At 38.7% G+C, this 16,595-nt stretch overlaps 1 protein-coding gene and 1 long non-coding RNA gene across 2 annotated transcripts in view; one reads left to right on the plus strand and one right to left on the minus strand.

Moving 5' to 3' along the window:
• Positions 1-1,739, plus strand: part of LOC117245140 — a 4,899-nt gene extending 3,160 nt beyond the window's left edge. Inside the window, exon 2 of the long non-coding RNA XR_004499417.1 lies at positions 965-1,739. This is a non-coding gene — a long non-coding RNA (uncharacterized LOC117245140). The remainder of the gene's footprint in view (positions 1-964) is intronic.
• C14H7orf50 (chromosome 14 C7orf50 homolog) overlaps positions 1-16,595 on the minus strand; it is a 123,636-nt gene that overhangs the window by 5,994 nt on the left and 101,047 nt on the right. The window contains exon 4 of the mRNA XM_015642598.3: positions 2,907-2,988. Coding sequence (XP_015498084.1) covers positions 2,907-2,988 — 82 coding nt within the window. The remainder of the gene's footprint in view (positions 1-2,906; positions 2,989-16,595) is intronic.

A 16,595-nucleotide genomic window follows, 5' to 3' on the forward strand; every position in this document is an offset into this window, starting at 1 on the left:
GTGAAAAATATCTGTATTTTTAAAAGTTTTCACCACAGTAAGCTGGTACTAATAACAGATGAACCCATTTAGACACAAACAATTCCAGTGTGACAGTGTTCCTTTAATGTAGATACTCAGTACACTGAGCTTTTCAAGTCAGCAACATTTCCACATTTCAAACCTTGGCCAAATTATCTCTGTCATTTACAACTCTTGTTTTCAGAGCTCATGGCACAGGCATACCTGTGGAGGCACAGTTATTATTATGTCATTTAAGCAAAATGCTTGAGGGAGCAATTGAAAGCCTGCTCTAAATTTAGAAATCCTAAGTGTGCAGACTTAACATGAGGCTGCCTGAAGGCAAGAAAACATTTAGCATTTGGCCCTAAGGGTGCTCAAGTGTTCAAAAAGTCTGATATTTTCCTTTAACATAACACAGCTCTGAGGTTTATTTCATCAGGAGCTCACAACACAGCACCCCGTGGGCAAGGTAAGATCGTATTTCCTCCTGACTTACACGGACAGTAGAGCCATAGCAAGGACTGCAACACACAATGAAAGTTAATGAAATCCAAAATTTAATTCTCCAAATACAGTAGTACAAAAGTGGTAATTTCACGGGTCTTGGCAAGGTATTCCAAGGTGGAACACAATCCTTGTTCCAAGGTCAGTTCAAGGCTGGTTTGAAATTGGAGATCAAGATCTCCCAGCATGGCTCTGGAAGTCAAAGCCAGACTTATGGGATTTTGTTATTATTCTTTTGTTAAACTGTTTTGACCTTTTTCTTGTTTCTTTTTCTCTCTCACACACCAATCTTGCCTCTGTCCTAACTTCCAAATATGCACTGGAACTGATTAACATGGAAATAATCCCAAGTGAAGTAATTCCTGTCTTTGGGAAAAGGAAGGAAACCCTATGAAAGAGTACCAGGAAAAGAACAGCTATCACTGTTAAATTATCCTCTGCAATTCTGTATTTTCAGACCTGGAGACCTCAAACACACACGTATTTTGCAAAGCAAACACAGACACCAGCAGAGAGCTCAGCTCATTGCTGCCAGGCTGCATTTTGGGTCACCTTCCAAGGAAGCTTCAGCCACCCTGCCATGCCCTGAAGTCCAGAAGCTGAAAACTGATCTAATAACTTCCTAAAAATGCTGTGCCAGATGAGAAAGAACTAACAAATGACCTAGTGTTTATTTTATCCTGGGTGCTGGAGAAGTATACACACCATAGGTACACAGGCCTGGCTTGGAAGCTGTTAGCCAGCCACCAGATGGGTTTTAAAGGAGCTTAAAAAACCATTTATCTAGCAAACAATTTCAAAACCTCAACTTATTTCTTACAGAAAGAGGCCTATCAGCACAGGAAACTTGATTCAGGCCTTTGCATGGCTCTAGTAGGCATCCAAGTGACACCATGAGATCAAAGATGTGGCTCAGGAAGGAAAGAAACTTATGTCTCCTTTTGCATGTTAGTCATGCTTGGATTACCAACAGATTTTATTCTGTAATGGACAGGAAGTTGAATTTGGGTATAAAAAAAATATTCAAAAGGAGCTGGGTGTGCCCTCCCTATGGTCCTGATGAAGAAAGAGACTTCATCACATGCTTAATTATAAGCACTTGAGCAGTTCTACTAACTTCACTGAATCTGGATGCAGATGTTAATCATTTCTGAAGCTCATATTCAATGCTCCTCTGATTATTAAACTACAAAATATGTGAATTTCAATAAATCAGAGCACTTCCATCAGAATTTTAAGAAAAAGTATGTTTCATTTCAGTGTTGAGAAATAAGGAGTTAAACTGTGTTTTGATACATAAAACAAATGCTACTTACAGTTCATTGTGTCCCAGTATATTTCTACACAAACCCCAAAGTAAACAGGTAAAAAAAGCAAAAACACCCCTCTGCCTGCCAAACAATTTCTAGGTAGCTTTGAAGAGCATACATTGATTTTGAAAGGTTGATAAAGACTTTTAAAGGAGAAATTTAAAAAACAGAAGGCAAACAACCCAGAAACCAAAATCAAATTTGTATTCTCCAACCCATCTTTTTAAAATATTTACACCATGTGAACATTTTTGCCCTCATGAACCTCTGTTGTTAATTATCTGGCTGTCTAAAAAGGTAGCACCCAATGTCAGGTGACTGGCTTAAGAGCTGCTGACTAATTTGGGTCAGGACTATTGGTATGAGTAAATGTTCAAGTGCACACAAAAAAATCAGCAAAAGCTGACTGAATGTCAACAAAATGAACCAATAAGTGAAGCACTGTGCAAATGGGCAGAGGTTTGTTCTATTGCACAACAAAATTAATGACCTGACACTCTCATTTGATACCATGATGGTCAGATACTTATTGGAAATTCAATTTATGTTGTTTTTTAAGTTATGAAATGAATAGATTTCAGTATGGATTCAAGCCTGGCTTCTGGTTATACTTTATGTTTTTCACAATCAACATCAGGTTTCACTTATATTTAAATGAGAGAGCTATTTTAACATCTTGGCAATATGGCTGTACATCTATGGAGCCAGATATCTGAAACAATATGAGAGCTGTGGTTTGCAGTATTGGGTTCTGCATTAGGAAATTCAAATTAAGGATATGACTCAAATTCTCAGCAAACTCCAGATTTAAATAAATCATGAATCTGCTCTCTTTATGCTTGCTATACATCGAGTATAAAAATCCAGCATGCAAAGGACAATGATCACCAACAAAATAAAAAGATTATAAAAAGCAATTAAAATGCTTCAGCATCTTGGTTAAAAACAAAGTAGTCTGTAAATTATCAAAAAAATTATGAGACAAGTGCATGGCTAGTTCTAGGACATTCTGGTTAATAAGGAATAACTATAAGTAATGTATAAGACTGTATCATATTTGTTCTGAGAAAAAGCATCATGAATACAAACCTTCTCTTTATCATACATGTGCAGGAGAAGCCACGTCTGTCTTGTCTTTTGAAACTTCCATTTTTCTGGGTTTTTAGACCAGCTGTAGAAAATGAGGAGAAAAAATATTGCTTAAACAGAATACTGTGATAGCAAAACATTATTTATTTAGAAAATCTTCCCTACACTGCTTCCAAGTGACTTTGCACAGTGCAGAGTGTCACGGCACTGTGGGACACAGATACTGCACACATTTTGTGAAAGGCCACCTGGCTTCTGGGCAAAAAAATTACAGGAGATATTATAGCCAAGAAGGTTATAAATTTTCTTCAGAAAGCATGGATTACTTGAAGTCAAATATCAAATCCCCCCAGCTTTGGCCAGTCCTTTATGATTGGTCATTGCTCTCATTTGACAACTGAACACCCCAAATTCTTACTCCTGCTGCAGGACTGAGTATTTGGGGAGGTGCAGGGGACAAGAATCAAGTTTGGATTTCAGAAAGTTGCAATTTCACAATTAACTGAAATTTACATGAAATTAAGCAGCCTCTGAAGGACTGGAAGGAGACTTGTGCTCCAATGGTCACCTCAGCAATGGCTGCAGCCCATCACAGATGGCTGTTCTAGAACAGACAAAATTCACCCTTCAGGAGCAAACAATTCAAGGCTTGGGCTTGTCTAAATGCATGACCTAAATATTTATATTTAAAAGCTAGAAAAATGGGGGGTTTATCTCTCTCTCCCTCATGAAAAATACTCAATATTGTTAAAAGTGAGAGGCTGAACAAATTATTAGAATCTGCAAATGTTTGTTGACTCTACAGCAAACACATTTTTAATATACAAAATTTTAGCTGGGTTAAAATAGCACATTCATGTGCATCGTGAACATGTTTTTAAAGCTGGTATATTTTGGTTTAGTAAAGGCATTTTTTTCTATAAAAAATGAGCAAACCAGTAATTCTAGCTATAACATGAAGACTACTTTTTAAAATTATGTGCTTGAAAATTAGCATTGTAACATGTAAAAAATCTGACAGTACATTAAAGTATCATTTGAAAAGAAAGGAAGAAAAATATAAGGAGGAAACCCAGAAACTTTCACATTTATTTGATTTATCTCTAAAGAAAAGTAGGTCTCCAGAGGGTAGCATGCAAGATGCCATTAATGTTCCAGCTTGCTTTACACAGCAACAGAGAGCACAGAAATAAGTTGAAAACCCAGCTGGGTATGAGAATTAGTATTGTTTAAACACTGTCAAGTCTAATAAAGCAAAAGAGTCCTCATCTTTGGTGAATGCTGCACCAGCAAATATATTGTTCAGTCAATTCAATGAAAGAGAAAGAAATGAGACCACAAATTTGTATAGAAAGGTTAAATGGAAGCCTCTGAAAAAAACCTAAAGAAAGAAATTATTGTCTTGATGTTCAAATTCAGGATAAAGAAAAAGAATCACTGCTCATTGGGTTATCATCAGCTAAATATATTAAAATAGCTTATAACCAAAATGTAAGGTAAAAATCAGACAATTAACAGTAAATCAGAAAGGACAGACAAAACCAATAACCACAATATATCCTTTACCTGTTTGAGCTAAATCTACAGATCAGCTGATTTAGAGGCTTCTTTTAGTAGCCAAATAAGTAGGCAGAAGCGTGCAAAACAAATATTGCACAAAAGCAGAAGGCCAAAAAGCTGATACAAGGTATAGAACAAAATAAAAAACTATTATTATGGTGAAACCATCCCCTCTCCCATCACCACCAGCCTAGAGCCCAAAGCACTCACAAAACAAAGTCACACAACCCTTGGTCTCACTTGTCTTTGCAGCAAGGTTCCCAACTGGACAACAAATGACTCCACCTGAAGTGTGAGGAGCCAAGAGAGAATAAAGTAAAAATGGTTTTTCTTGTGGGTGCAGTTTGTGGGGCCAAGAACAACTGGCTCATCTGTACCCACTTATTCTGTTTGCCAGGCAAACACAGCAGCTCCCAACAGAGACATTGGGAATTCTGCAGGAAGTCCTTCAGAACAAACAAAATAAAGCAATGCCAGTGCTTGTTGACTTTTTAACCTGTTCTTTTATGAAGCTCATCCTCAAGAAGAAGAAGGTAAGTTTAAAATGCTTTTTTGTGTAAATAAAGCCTGGAAACAATTCGCATTACAGCCTTTGCAAGGTCACAAGAACAAGCTGAGTGACAAACCTGTGGCTGCATCCCAGGAAAACAGTTCCTCTGCTAATGAAAGCCTTTAACATATGTTTGTATTTCTCTAAACTCTGCTATGTATTTCAACATTTGTGATGATATCCATTGCTTGGACACACCACGGAGTACTCTGAATCTTCTACTCTGCTGATTTTATGTTTCTATCACAGTATCACCTGAGTACTGTTGGCATTAAAACTTGAAAAATACAGCCTGATTTTACTTAATCTCCTATAAAACTATAGGATGTTAAAATATCTTTATTACCTAGTTTATAAACAACTGAGACCAACAAATGAGTGCACCATAAGGTTAATTGCTCTTATTAACCTATTACCAAAACCATATGCTCTCTTCTACATGTTAAGGAGAGTTGTAGTCTTGCATCCAAGACTCCATATGGACTTTCACTCCTCTGAATTCTCTTGCAGAAACAAACAAAAGTTTTAATTTATCTTCCTGAAAGGTTCTGCTCTATATACACCACAATAATTAATATAAACAACAAATAGTTCAGCATAATCAACAGCAGAAAGTACATTTATGTCCATTATAGCATCAGAGCCTCACAAGCCATTTCTTTTGTTTTGTGGTCTGTCCTACTAGGATTGAACACTAAATAATTACAAGAAAAAATAGTATTTTCCTTAATAGCTATAGGTGTACTCCTATTTTCAGAAAATACTCCAAAGCTTTTAACTGATACTCCAACCATGGTTGGATCAACAACACCTGCTTCTTCTTCTTCAGAAAAATGTTCCTCTCCTCTTGACCCGAATTCCTCCCAAACTGTGGGCAAAACACTCCTGATAATGAGTGCACAACCTTTAATGCAGATAACACAACAGTTATTTTAATAAAACCTTTCCACTGATTCCTATGATTATGACAAGATTTTCCTCCTCCTGTGACAGCTTTAAAATCTATGGAAAAGTATCACCCCATGACAGAGTATCTCCTGTTATCAGGGTGACATCATTAGTGTATTTTTAGAAATGCTCAACTTCTAAACCAGAGAAGTTGAACACAACACAAGAGAGGTTTCATTTTGCTGTTTACATGCAGATAAGCTTCCTTGACATACTACAGCAGGCAAAAAGGCTTTTCCTTTGAGTGATCAAACACACAGAGCAAAACCAACTCCATTACAGTTAAACCTCCTCTTTTTATAGACAGTTGCCTTCTTTTTCATAGTTTGAATTCATTTGGTAGCTTCTGGAAATATCTGTGTCAGGATCTAGTACAAACTATGGAATTGGATGAATAATATACATGTGTAAAACATGTATTTTTCCAGTATGCCTTAGGCTAATTTTCAATATATAGTACAAACTCTAATTGCCTTCTTTACACAGCTAATGTTTGAATCTTTCTCATGAGCTCCACCTCATTAAAAAAATACATTGGTTGACTTTAGTTAAAGAGAACTTAAATATTTGTGCAAATGATCTTCCTAAATGACTTTGAAATTGAACAGACGGAGGAAATGAATCAAATAAATCAAGCAACTTAGGAAATTTTATATTTGGGGTTTTGTTTTTTAGCAGGAGAGTCTCATACAGAAAAGACACCCAAGATTCTCACTAGTCTATCTCATAAATGACTTTTAGTGTCTCCAGTCATCTCCCATAAATCTGTTCCCAAAAGATGGGAGTTCAGGCAGTGGAAGCAGGCGAACAGAAGGCGACCGGGAGCACGCAGGGCAGAGCTCTCGCTGGGGTGTCCTGGGAGAAGGAGATGGGGAAGGGAAAGCAGGCAAATTAGTTCCAGAAACACAGTATGAGAAAAACATTATTGTTACAAATTGGATTCAGGAAGTCAACACAATGCATCTGCTGAGACTACTGGCCAGGACAGAACTCTACAGAGCTGTCACAACTGGCAAATAATCACTGAGTACAGAAAAGCTCAGTGCGGAGAATCAACCATTTTACTGATCCAACTTGAAAAAATTATTGGGTAGGAGACAAGTCTCAAGAAACAGAAAGACAGGCAGGGATGTGACTGCTGACACCTTCCAGAGCACACGAGACACTGCTGTGTGCCACATGCAAGGACACCTCACCTACATCCACTGCTCCAGACGAGTGCCCTGGCAGTGCAGCCCACTCTGGATACACCTTCCAGCCCCGGTATCTATCCAAGGAAAAGCAGATTGCCACCAAATTTGGAATTCTCCAGCATACAGCCCAGGTTTAGCATCAGGCAATTAACTTGAAAGTTTTCTCCAGCCCTGAGGACCAGCTCAGAGCACAGCTTCCTGCAGCTCTCCTGTGATTTATCCCATGTCTGACATTCCCAAGCTTCCCTCAGAGGAGGGACAGAGCCACAGGTCTGGCCCATTGCACAAAATGTCAGGGCTCCACTGAAAAGATCTATGGAAAACATTAAAAGCAGCATTCTACAACACTACATAGAAATGGTCACATTCTTCCCACCTCATCCATCTGGGTACTTTTCCATTTTGATATACCAGTTATTCACCACTCTGCAACCTGTCCTTAAGGATCACCTGTCTCCTTCCACAAACCCCCCAGGGAAGGCTGAACAGGAGTTATGGCACACGATTAAGGCTTGCAGGAATCAAGTTAGGCCCTTTATTCCCCAAACTCCCTGCAAACAGCATCATTTCTGAGCTCACCACCATACCCATAAAATGTGGATAACAGGTGTTTCCTCAATAAAGAACAACCATGCTCCAAAAAAATTCCCTTAAAGGTATTTAAAGCCTTGCTGAAACACTTGGCACTCAAGGGATCTGCTGGAATATTTCACAGTGCAATGCATACAATAGCAGCCTCTTAAAAACCCCATGCACTGGTGGTTAAGGCAACTCACTACCCTTATAAGGCCCAAATTTGGAAACTCTGAACGCTGTTATCAGGTCAGTCCAGAAGTGAGCCCACTGCACATATGGCCAACAGGTGAGCAGGGAATGCTGCACCTCAAAGAGGCTCCCTGGAACCCTTGGAAGCAGCAAGGAGGGAGCAAAACTTTGGCATAAGCTCATTCTTGTGGGAGAAGAGCCATTTTATGGATGGAGGTTTTATATGGATATATAAAAAATATATGGATGTGGATGGAAGTTTAACATATGCCCTTATAGTGCATATAGTGAAGTAGGAATAATTTTTTCTCCAGTTATAACACATACAGTTATTTAAAGGGAAATGTAAAAGTGTTTATTTTTATTGGGGGTATGCAGAGTTTCTTCTATTTCTCTCAGGGGTATTTAAAATGGATTTACTTTTACAAAGATGTTTTTTGAATGTCTGGTGTTCCACAAAAAACTGCATACCCAGAAGGCTGCCTCATGGTGAGCTTCACTGCTCAAATGTAAGAAGAAATCTCAATTCAAGTGTGTGTGATGCTGAATGCCCTCATTTGGAAAGAATAGCCAAAATTTAAATTCTAAATAGATTTTCTAAGACTGGACTGGAAAGGCTGTAGTTAAAATCCTGAAAGCACAAATCACTGGTAAGACCCAATATCAGGCATAAGAGACAACTCTAGCCTTTAACTGTGTTTTTCTCATGTTATGGATGAGTCTGTTTATGTCCCAGCTCCAATCCCTGGAGAAATATAATATATTTATGCTGATATTCTCAAATCCAGTTTGGAATCTAACTAAATTATGACTCGGATAAAGGTTTTTTCTTATTTTCCTGGAAGAAAGAAAAGACACTAATGGAGCTCGTTTGCAAAAAGAAAACTTTCTAAAATTGTCAACAGATTTTAGAATCACTGCCACATTTTTGGTTGAAAATCCTGGCACCATTTTTCAATCTGTGGTTTAAAAACATTTTTTAATATATTCTTCCATCTGGTTTAGACACAGGATAATGACTATAGACTTGTGAAAAGGCAAGAGGAGGAAGCTTTTTTCTAACTTAGGAATCACACATGCAGGAAAAAATAAATGTGCTTTTAAGTGTCCCATTTTTGTCCTGATGTCCAGTATTATGACAGATTGTATCTGATTGTATCTGTGCAGCAAACAGGTCACAGGATTTTCTTAGAAAGTATTTATAAAGTGAAAGGAAGGGGCCTTTGTGCCATAAAGCCAAGTTTGATTAGATCTACATAAAATGTTTAGCACAGCTTATTTTTTTATTCAATGTACTTTTATCACTTGCCATTATTTGTAAGGTTTTATATTATGTTTGCATCCTGCAGCTTCAGCCAAGCTAGAAATCCTCTTCCTCCCCCACCACAGGCTCTGTTCAAACGCAACATGAGACGTTCCCTTGAAGAGCTTCAAGTATAAACAGATGAGACAGATGATTGGTGGGAAGAAAAGCTGACCCAGAAAATTGTAACAATGCCTCAAAACCATGCAGCAGGTCGTGAGGAGAGCTCCTGTCTCTTACATCTGGTACAACACACATGGGGTGCCTCGCTGTGATTCAGCTTCTCATAGGCACCAACCCACCTGCAAATGCCAACAGCATCAAACCAGGGGGAAAAAAACTTTGCAATTTCTTTAAAAATTATTTTCTTGATACAGTTATTTAGTTGCTGGTATCCACATTAGCCCACCTGCAGCAAAAGTGCATTTTGATTTGAAAAAAACATATATACCAGTAATAACATGCTGAGAACTTGCTGCTGTTTTCAGTAATAACAAAAAGGTCAGGCTTGAAAGCCCACAGCTACTACTACTGTATTTCTAAGCTAAATGTGTTTTTTATTTTACATACATTCATAAACAGAACACAAAGCAGGAGTTTATCACAGAAGAAGAATAAAAAATAGAATTGGAGCCCTTCACAGCCAATCTGTTCTGCTCCTGCAAGGAATACACAACCAAGTGCTATCCCAAAGACCCATCTCCTCTCCAGATGTCCATCTTTTCTTGCACTTAATTCTGGTCACACTGATGCCTGAACCAGAAATAAAGAAAAGGGAAAATGAAAACAACTGTTATGCCTCCCTCCCATGAAGAACATCCTGGGGGGTATGAGGAGATAAAGAGGGCCCCACACTCTCTATGAAAATCATGTAAGAAGCCAGCTGCATGTAAAATCCTTTTCAAAAGTTGGCAAAAGTCCATTTATATAAATGCTTTCTGAAGATCAGATGAGCAATATGCTACCAGACCCAGAAAAAACAAATATGGTCAATTCTCTTCCCTCTTACAGTTACACCAAAAAATGTCCAACTGTGGTACAGAACACTCCTGCAAAGGCACAGATTCAAGCCAAGGAGCTAATTTTCATTGCTTTTTAAATTTTAAATCAGTTTCTAAAACTTTAAAGGTTCAAACAATAAAACAAAAAAGTACACCATCACCAAAAAAAATACATCCAAACTTTTGTGTTTTATTAATAAAACACAAGGAATGTATGAAAGCATCATGGTTTTCCATACAGAAATGCTAAACATAATGCTGGAAGAGAAACAAACTTCATGTGAAACTTTATCTGTGAAGGTTTTGAAGGAGGGATGAAGAAATGGCCACTTGGAGGAGGATTTGGGTGCTGAAGTTGTCAGCTGATTGGTTTTGCTTTGAACCAGCCAGGACACCCAAGAACCAATTTATTGCTCGTTCCACTGAGCTGAAGGTTTGTGTTCCTCAGTTCTGCACGGGATTCTTCAGGAAGCCCTGAGGCTGCAAAGTGATGCTGGCACCCTGGGAAGGTGCCTAACCCAGGCTGCTGATCAGCAGCACTGCTGAAAATGGGCTGCCCTTCTGGACCCAGATGTCTTCAATTTGTCAGGTTGGGTGTTTCTGTGTGGTTTTTCTCTTTGCAGAAGCCTAAGGGATTTGCACAGCTCTTCTGTAGTTCCCAAGTCCAGAGCAGCATTTCACTGAACAAGGAAAAGCAACACTCTCGTTCTGCTGAGGAGATGCTGCCCTGCACCACATCCCAGAACCAGGCATGTTTTTCCTTTCTGGCTCAGATCCAGCAGATCTAGTCCCAGTTGCAGGGAGCCCAGCTGGCCTCTCCTCCCCACAAGATTCAAATCCTCTTCCTGCACATTTCCCAGTGGGGTTTCCCCCTGTCTTTGAGGAACAGGAGCTGCTCAGAGGGTGGACCATGGTCTCAGTGAACCTGAGGGGTAAAACCCAGCCCAGCAGTCTCAGAGATGGCCAGGCAGGGTGCCAGCAGCATCTGTGAACAGACACCAACAGTGTCTTCTCCTTGCCTGACAACCCTGACAAAGAACTGGCCTCAAATCAATTCCCCTTGTGGTATCCAGGGACTTCCTCATGCTGGCTTGTTCTGATGGCAACATTCTGTAGATACAGATCTGTCAAGCTGTCAAATACTGGATTGTCAAATTCCTACTGTGCCCCTTCACTTGAGTTTTCTTAGGGCAGTATTGAAGAAGTGCTATTTATTAATTGGGATACCAGCCCTCAATGAACTGTTGCACCAATTACACTTTCAAGGGTTTTTTTATTCTAAATGAAATCCAAGTATTTTTATTGCTGGCTAGCTAGGCAAAGTTTATTTTTGCTACAAGAAAATGTAGCCCTCTTCAAATAACCCATCACACAAGAGGCTCTTACAGCACATCTGAGAAGTACCACATTTGGGGTTGTTCTGGACCAACTAGAATAGTATGTATAGAAACTTCAAAAAAAAACCAAAACAAAAAGACACATCAGCCATCCTTGTAACTTTTTACATCCCAGTCTGGACATCCCACTGCAGCATTCACCAGGCAGCATGGCAGAGGCAGATGGAGACAGAGTGCTGCAAACCCCACGGTATCTGAATCTCCCAAGCTGTACCCTTACAGAATAATTTACTCTTCTTCTTGCAGAACAGCTCTAAACAGGGACAATATCAAGATCTAACCTAAAAGTGTTCAGCAGTTCACAGCCCACTCACATTTTTTTTATTTAGCTGAGATATTCAGCTATCTCTCACTGCATAATAAAATCTGCTGTCACACCAAGGTGTTTAGGGCAGTGTAAGATTCCCCTCTTCTAATACCCTGTGACATGTGCTGCACTACTAAGATTTTAAATCATGGATCTGCCAATTACTCCTTCCTGCAGATGGCTCTCATTCTAATTCAATTTCATTCATATAAAAGTAATTACTGATACCTTTTTAGGCATCATCATATTAATAAATGTGTGAAAAAGGAGACGAGTTTTATTAAGGATCTAGTTTTATTATTTCAAAAATATTTCTTGTTATTCTAACTCTGGTTAGGAAGCCTTGACAGCTCCCTAGAGCTAATTGATTAATAATCATTGCCAACTGCGTTTTAAATTTTAATTTTGGCTTTGGCTGACTAGTCTAAATGATTCCCTAGAGCTATGAAACTCCTCACCACTACTACGAGAATTTGGGCACTGGATGAATAGTCTGAATGTGTTTGAGGAAGTGAGTGGCGGTGTTAATTCTCCCAGATCTGAATTTTATGACACACAGAAAACATAAAAACTCCCTTTTGCGTTTCTGCCATGCCAAGAACCTAGTCTGAATGAAGATGGGTGAGCACAAAATGCCTTTTCTCAAAGGCAGAAGGAGGGTTAAGGATGGGATGCCTGGGCTTGGAGCCAGGAGTGAGGCAGGGAGTTTGGAGAGCCAGGGGAGCGCAGGCTTCAGAAGCTGAGAGAAAAACTGTGCCTCAAACTCCTTCACTGCAACCTCCCTGCAAATGAAATATTCCCAAAATAAAGTAAATAACCCCTGCCATCTGCTTTTAGTTAAAAAATATCAAGAGGTAGTTTGTTGCAATACTTATATGTGAAATGGATTATTTTAATTATTCTGGTTTTATTTGACCTGAACAGCACCAAATTCTCCCCAAAGACAAATGGAAAAGATCAAAGTGCTTGTGTGAGGTTTTGAGCACTTGAGTGAGGAGTGAAGATGCCTCCTTACTGTCAGCATACAGTCCTGAAGCAGTCCTGGTCTGTTATTAAAGACTTCTGAATCTCTCTAATATATCTTACAAGGTTTCTGAAAGTAATATCAGATGAAATAATATATTAAAGCTGCTTAATTATTCAATTAGATGCAATCTCTTTTGTATAATAATATGGAAAGATGAAAGCCACATCTCAGCGATAAATATCTAATAGCTACATTTAATAAACTGTTAGGAAAATTCATTTATACTAAATTTTATTTTACTGGAAATGAGTTATTAAAAAAGGAGACATTAAATTTTCTTAACCAGGTTTGGAAATCAAGATGCTATTTTACGGGAAAGAGAATCAGACAAAGAAACCTTAACTATTTTTATCTGAGTGTCCGTGGATTTAATACATGTAATCTAATTTTCCCCATCTGAGGAAGCCTTTACAGTCCAGCAGTTATGTACTGCTAATACAACTTATAGTCATGACAACATATATATGAAAAATTTTAGAAGTTTTAACCATCCTATTGATAAAATTATCAGGAAGTAAAAGCAAACTAAATTTTGGAAAAAAATCCAAAACCAATTCACCAAGAATGCACTGGAAGCCTCCTCAGGCATACAAATTACCTTAAGTGCCAGCATACATACATGGCAAACTGGGGAATTTTTATTCCTGGTTTTATCAGCAGCAGTGGAGTGGAATAAAGCTGCTCTGGTCACCTGCAGCAATAGCAGGAAGGACAGCCCAACCGTGCCACCTCTCCCAAGACAGCTATGGGACAATTTGGAATATTAATCCATTAACCCTGCATGCCCACCAGACACCAGTGGCCTTCAGGACTGCCTTGAGATGCCACTACAGAACAAAATCCATGCAAACTTGGCTTTCAAAAGAAGGAATTGAGAAAAATCCTGCAGGTCTGGTGGAGCAGGCATTGGACCAAGGCCAAGGAAAACAGAGCCTGTGCTCAGATGAGAAGAAAATTAAGTCGACTTTCCCTCATCTCACTTCTCTGAAAGCAGACCTTTGGACAGTACAGGGACTTTGGTGAGTCACAAACTTCATCACTGTTTAATTTATCACCTGAAAAATGGGGTAACATAACACTTTCTCAAAAGCTGTCATAACGAGAGTAAATAAATCAGTGTCAAAATACTTTTATTTATCACAACACAGTTGTGATATTCTATCAGGAAAGGTAGTATGGAAAAGCAAATCATCATTACTATGGTGGGGAGAAGACAGAGACAGAATGTTTTAAAAAAAACATATAAAGATCTCTTTAAAGATGGGTCTGAGCAGTCAGGTATTTTTCAGTTGATCCTGTAAATGACAGATGTCAGATGAAAGGATTTGTGAATTCATATTAATGATATTATTAAACACACTATTTCCATAAGAGAATGTTTGAACAAAATGCCCAAGTAAATGTTTTGACAGCTTTGTTTCACACTGAAAAAATGGTAGAAGTGCAAAGAGACAGAAGGTTCCAAAGTAAATCACTGTAGCTTTTACTGAAATACGCTTTGAGAAGTGTACTTGTGACCTTCCATAAAATTAATTCAAATATTTAGAAAGACAAATAATTTTATTTAGAGCCATAAAGCAGGATTAGAGACCCCTATTCCATTTTTCTTCTTTTGTTACATTTAGTGACCATTTATGGTTATGGAAATTAGAAAAGAAATCTCTTTCCTCTGCATAAACTAAATAAGACAATGAGCAGATTCTGAAAGATGAAACAATTACTGACTCTGAGGAAAATTTACCACAGACCTGAGCTTCCTTTTCTTTCTCCACTCTATCCATACATTAGTGCTTACCAAAGGGGTAAGAAAGCTACTCCAAACCCATTCCCTAAGAAAGTTCTTTATCTGGGATAATATTAATAGTTAAACCATAGAAGGTTTGGTTCAGGGAAGGTTGTGTTAGTCCAGCAGCTCCTCCAAAGCTCAGATGAATGAGTTGCATCATAAGCATTTACTAATTTGGCTGGAAAATCACGAAATCATCCATGTTTCTAAAACTTCTGAATGAGTTGAAAATACCACAGAAATACTTGCAACATCTCAGAACTTCCAAATATAACTTAGAAGTCTTAGACTCTGACATATCAGAACCTCCCAAACACCTATTTTGTCTCTAGAAACCAGACCTGCTTATCCAACAAGCTGGAAATGGCAAAATGCATCCAAAAATATTTTAAGTATCTAGGATCTTCACAATTCAATCCACAGCTCTGGAGAGGACTTGCTAGAGATTATTAGACTGAAATTATTTTACAAAGTAATTCTGTCCAACTGGAGCATTTCCAGAATAGTATTACAGATACCCAGAATATATTGCTAAGGTTTGTTTTCTTCCCAGAAATTCTTGATAAAAATAGCTAGCATTGGCCCTGAGCCACTTAAAAGGGTTTTTTTGTTGTTGTTCTTTCTTTTGGTTGCTGTTTTTAGACTTGTGTAGTAAATGATACTATTTGTCAGCACTACCTTGAACTGACAAGTTTATCTTCAGCAGCAGCTCAAGAAGCCTCAGTGCCTGCTCTGGCTCTGGAAGTGGTGTCACTTATAAATCAGCCCCATGCAATGCCTGAGCTCATCTGCAGAGAGCCACAAGTTCTTAATTCAGGCTCATCTGAGTGTTAACCTGGTTATTCAGCTTCCAGACCCAAGTATTCCTGCACAAGCACCGTGTTCTGTTCAGTGCCACTGCAGGCATCTCTTCAACCATCTGCATTGCAAAACTGGATTTGAATGGAAGACCTTTATTTGGTGTGCACTCTTCACACACAGTCTGGCTCACTCACTCTCGAGAGCTGTATTATTTATAAGTGGAAAAAGACCAGAGATATAGATAGGGAACAGTAATCTGCATTATCTCACTAAATTAAGAGTAAGATATTCATGTGCTTCTTGCAAAGCAGAGAAATCATTGTATTAGAACCATAAAAAGCAGCTAACCCAGCAAGAAGTTAATAACAATTTCAAAGCAATTTCTGCACAATCTGACATCCTGTGGATGTCATGTGGGGGTTAGAAAAACACTGGCATGTCTCCAACACATATCTACATATCACTTGCCATCAAGATACAGAAAAGTAAATCCAGAAGTCAATGGCTCTATCACAGGGAATGAAAATCATCGACTCTGGCTGCCACCAGACATCTTGATTAAACAGGCAGAAGCTGTATGGTGCTGTTACTGAGTGTAATGTGACAGTCACAGAATCCTAAATGCACAGTTTGAATAATCAGATGAAAATGAGAACACTAACACCTGGAAATGGATATCATAAAGCCACGTCTGAAACAGGAGTATCTGACTTGCTGCAGCCAGGCTGAAGCAGGATGAGAAACCCTGAAAAATGTATTACAGCTCTAGTGGTATATCACACCAACACTGTCATTAACACAAAACTCAATAATAGCTTGAGGGGAGAAAAAAATAATATTTTATTGTTCAGAAAACTTAATGTGAACTCTCAGCATTCTGTGGCTCAAAGAGGAATCCAATGCTGTTGCCCAGCAAAGCCAGAGTGACAGGGAGCAGGGAGGAACCAGACCCTCAGCCCCCTCTGCACACTGCTGGAAAGCAGCTCCAGTTAAACCACATTTCTTTCCAGGTGGCAGAAGGATCACAGGCACAGGAGTTCAAAGAAGAGCA

This window comes from Parus major, chromosome 14 (assembly GCF_001522545.3).
Source record: "Parus major isolate Abel chromosome 14, Parus_major1.1, whole genome shotgun sequence".
Classification (NCBI taxonomy): Eukaryota; Metazoa; Chordata; class Aves; order Passeriformes; family Paridae; genus Parus; species Parus major.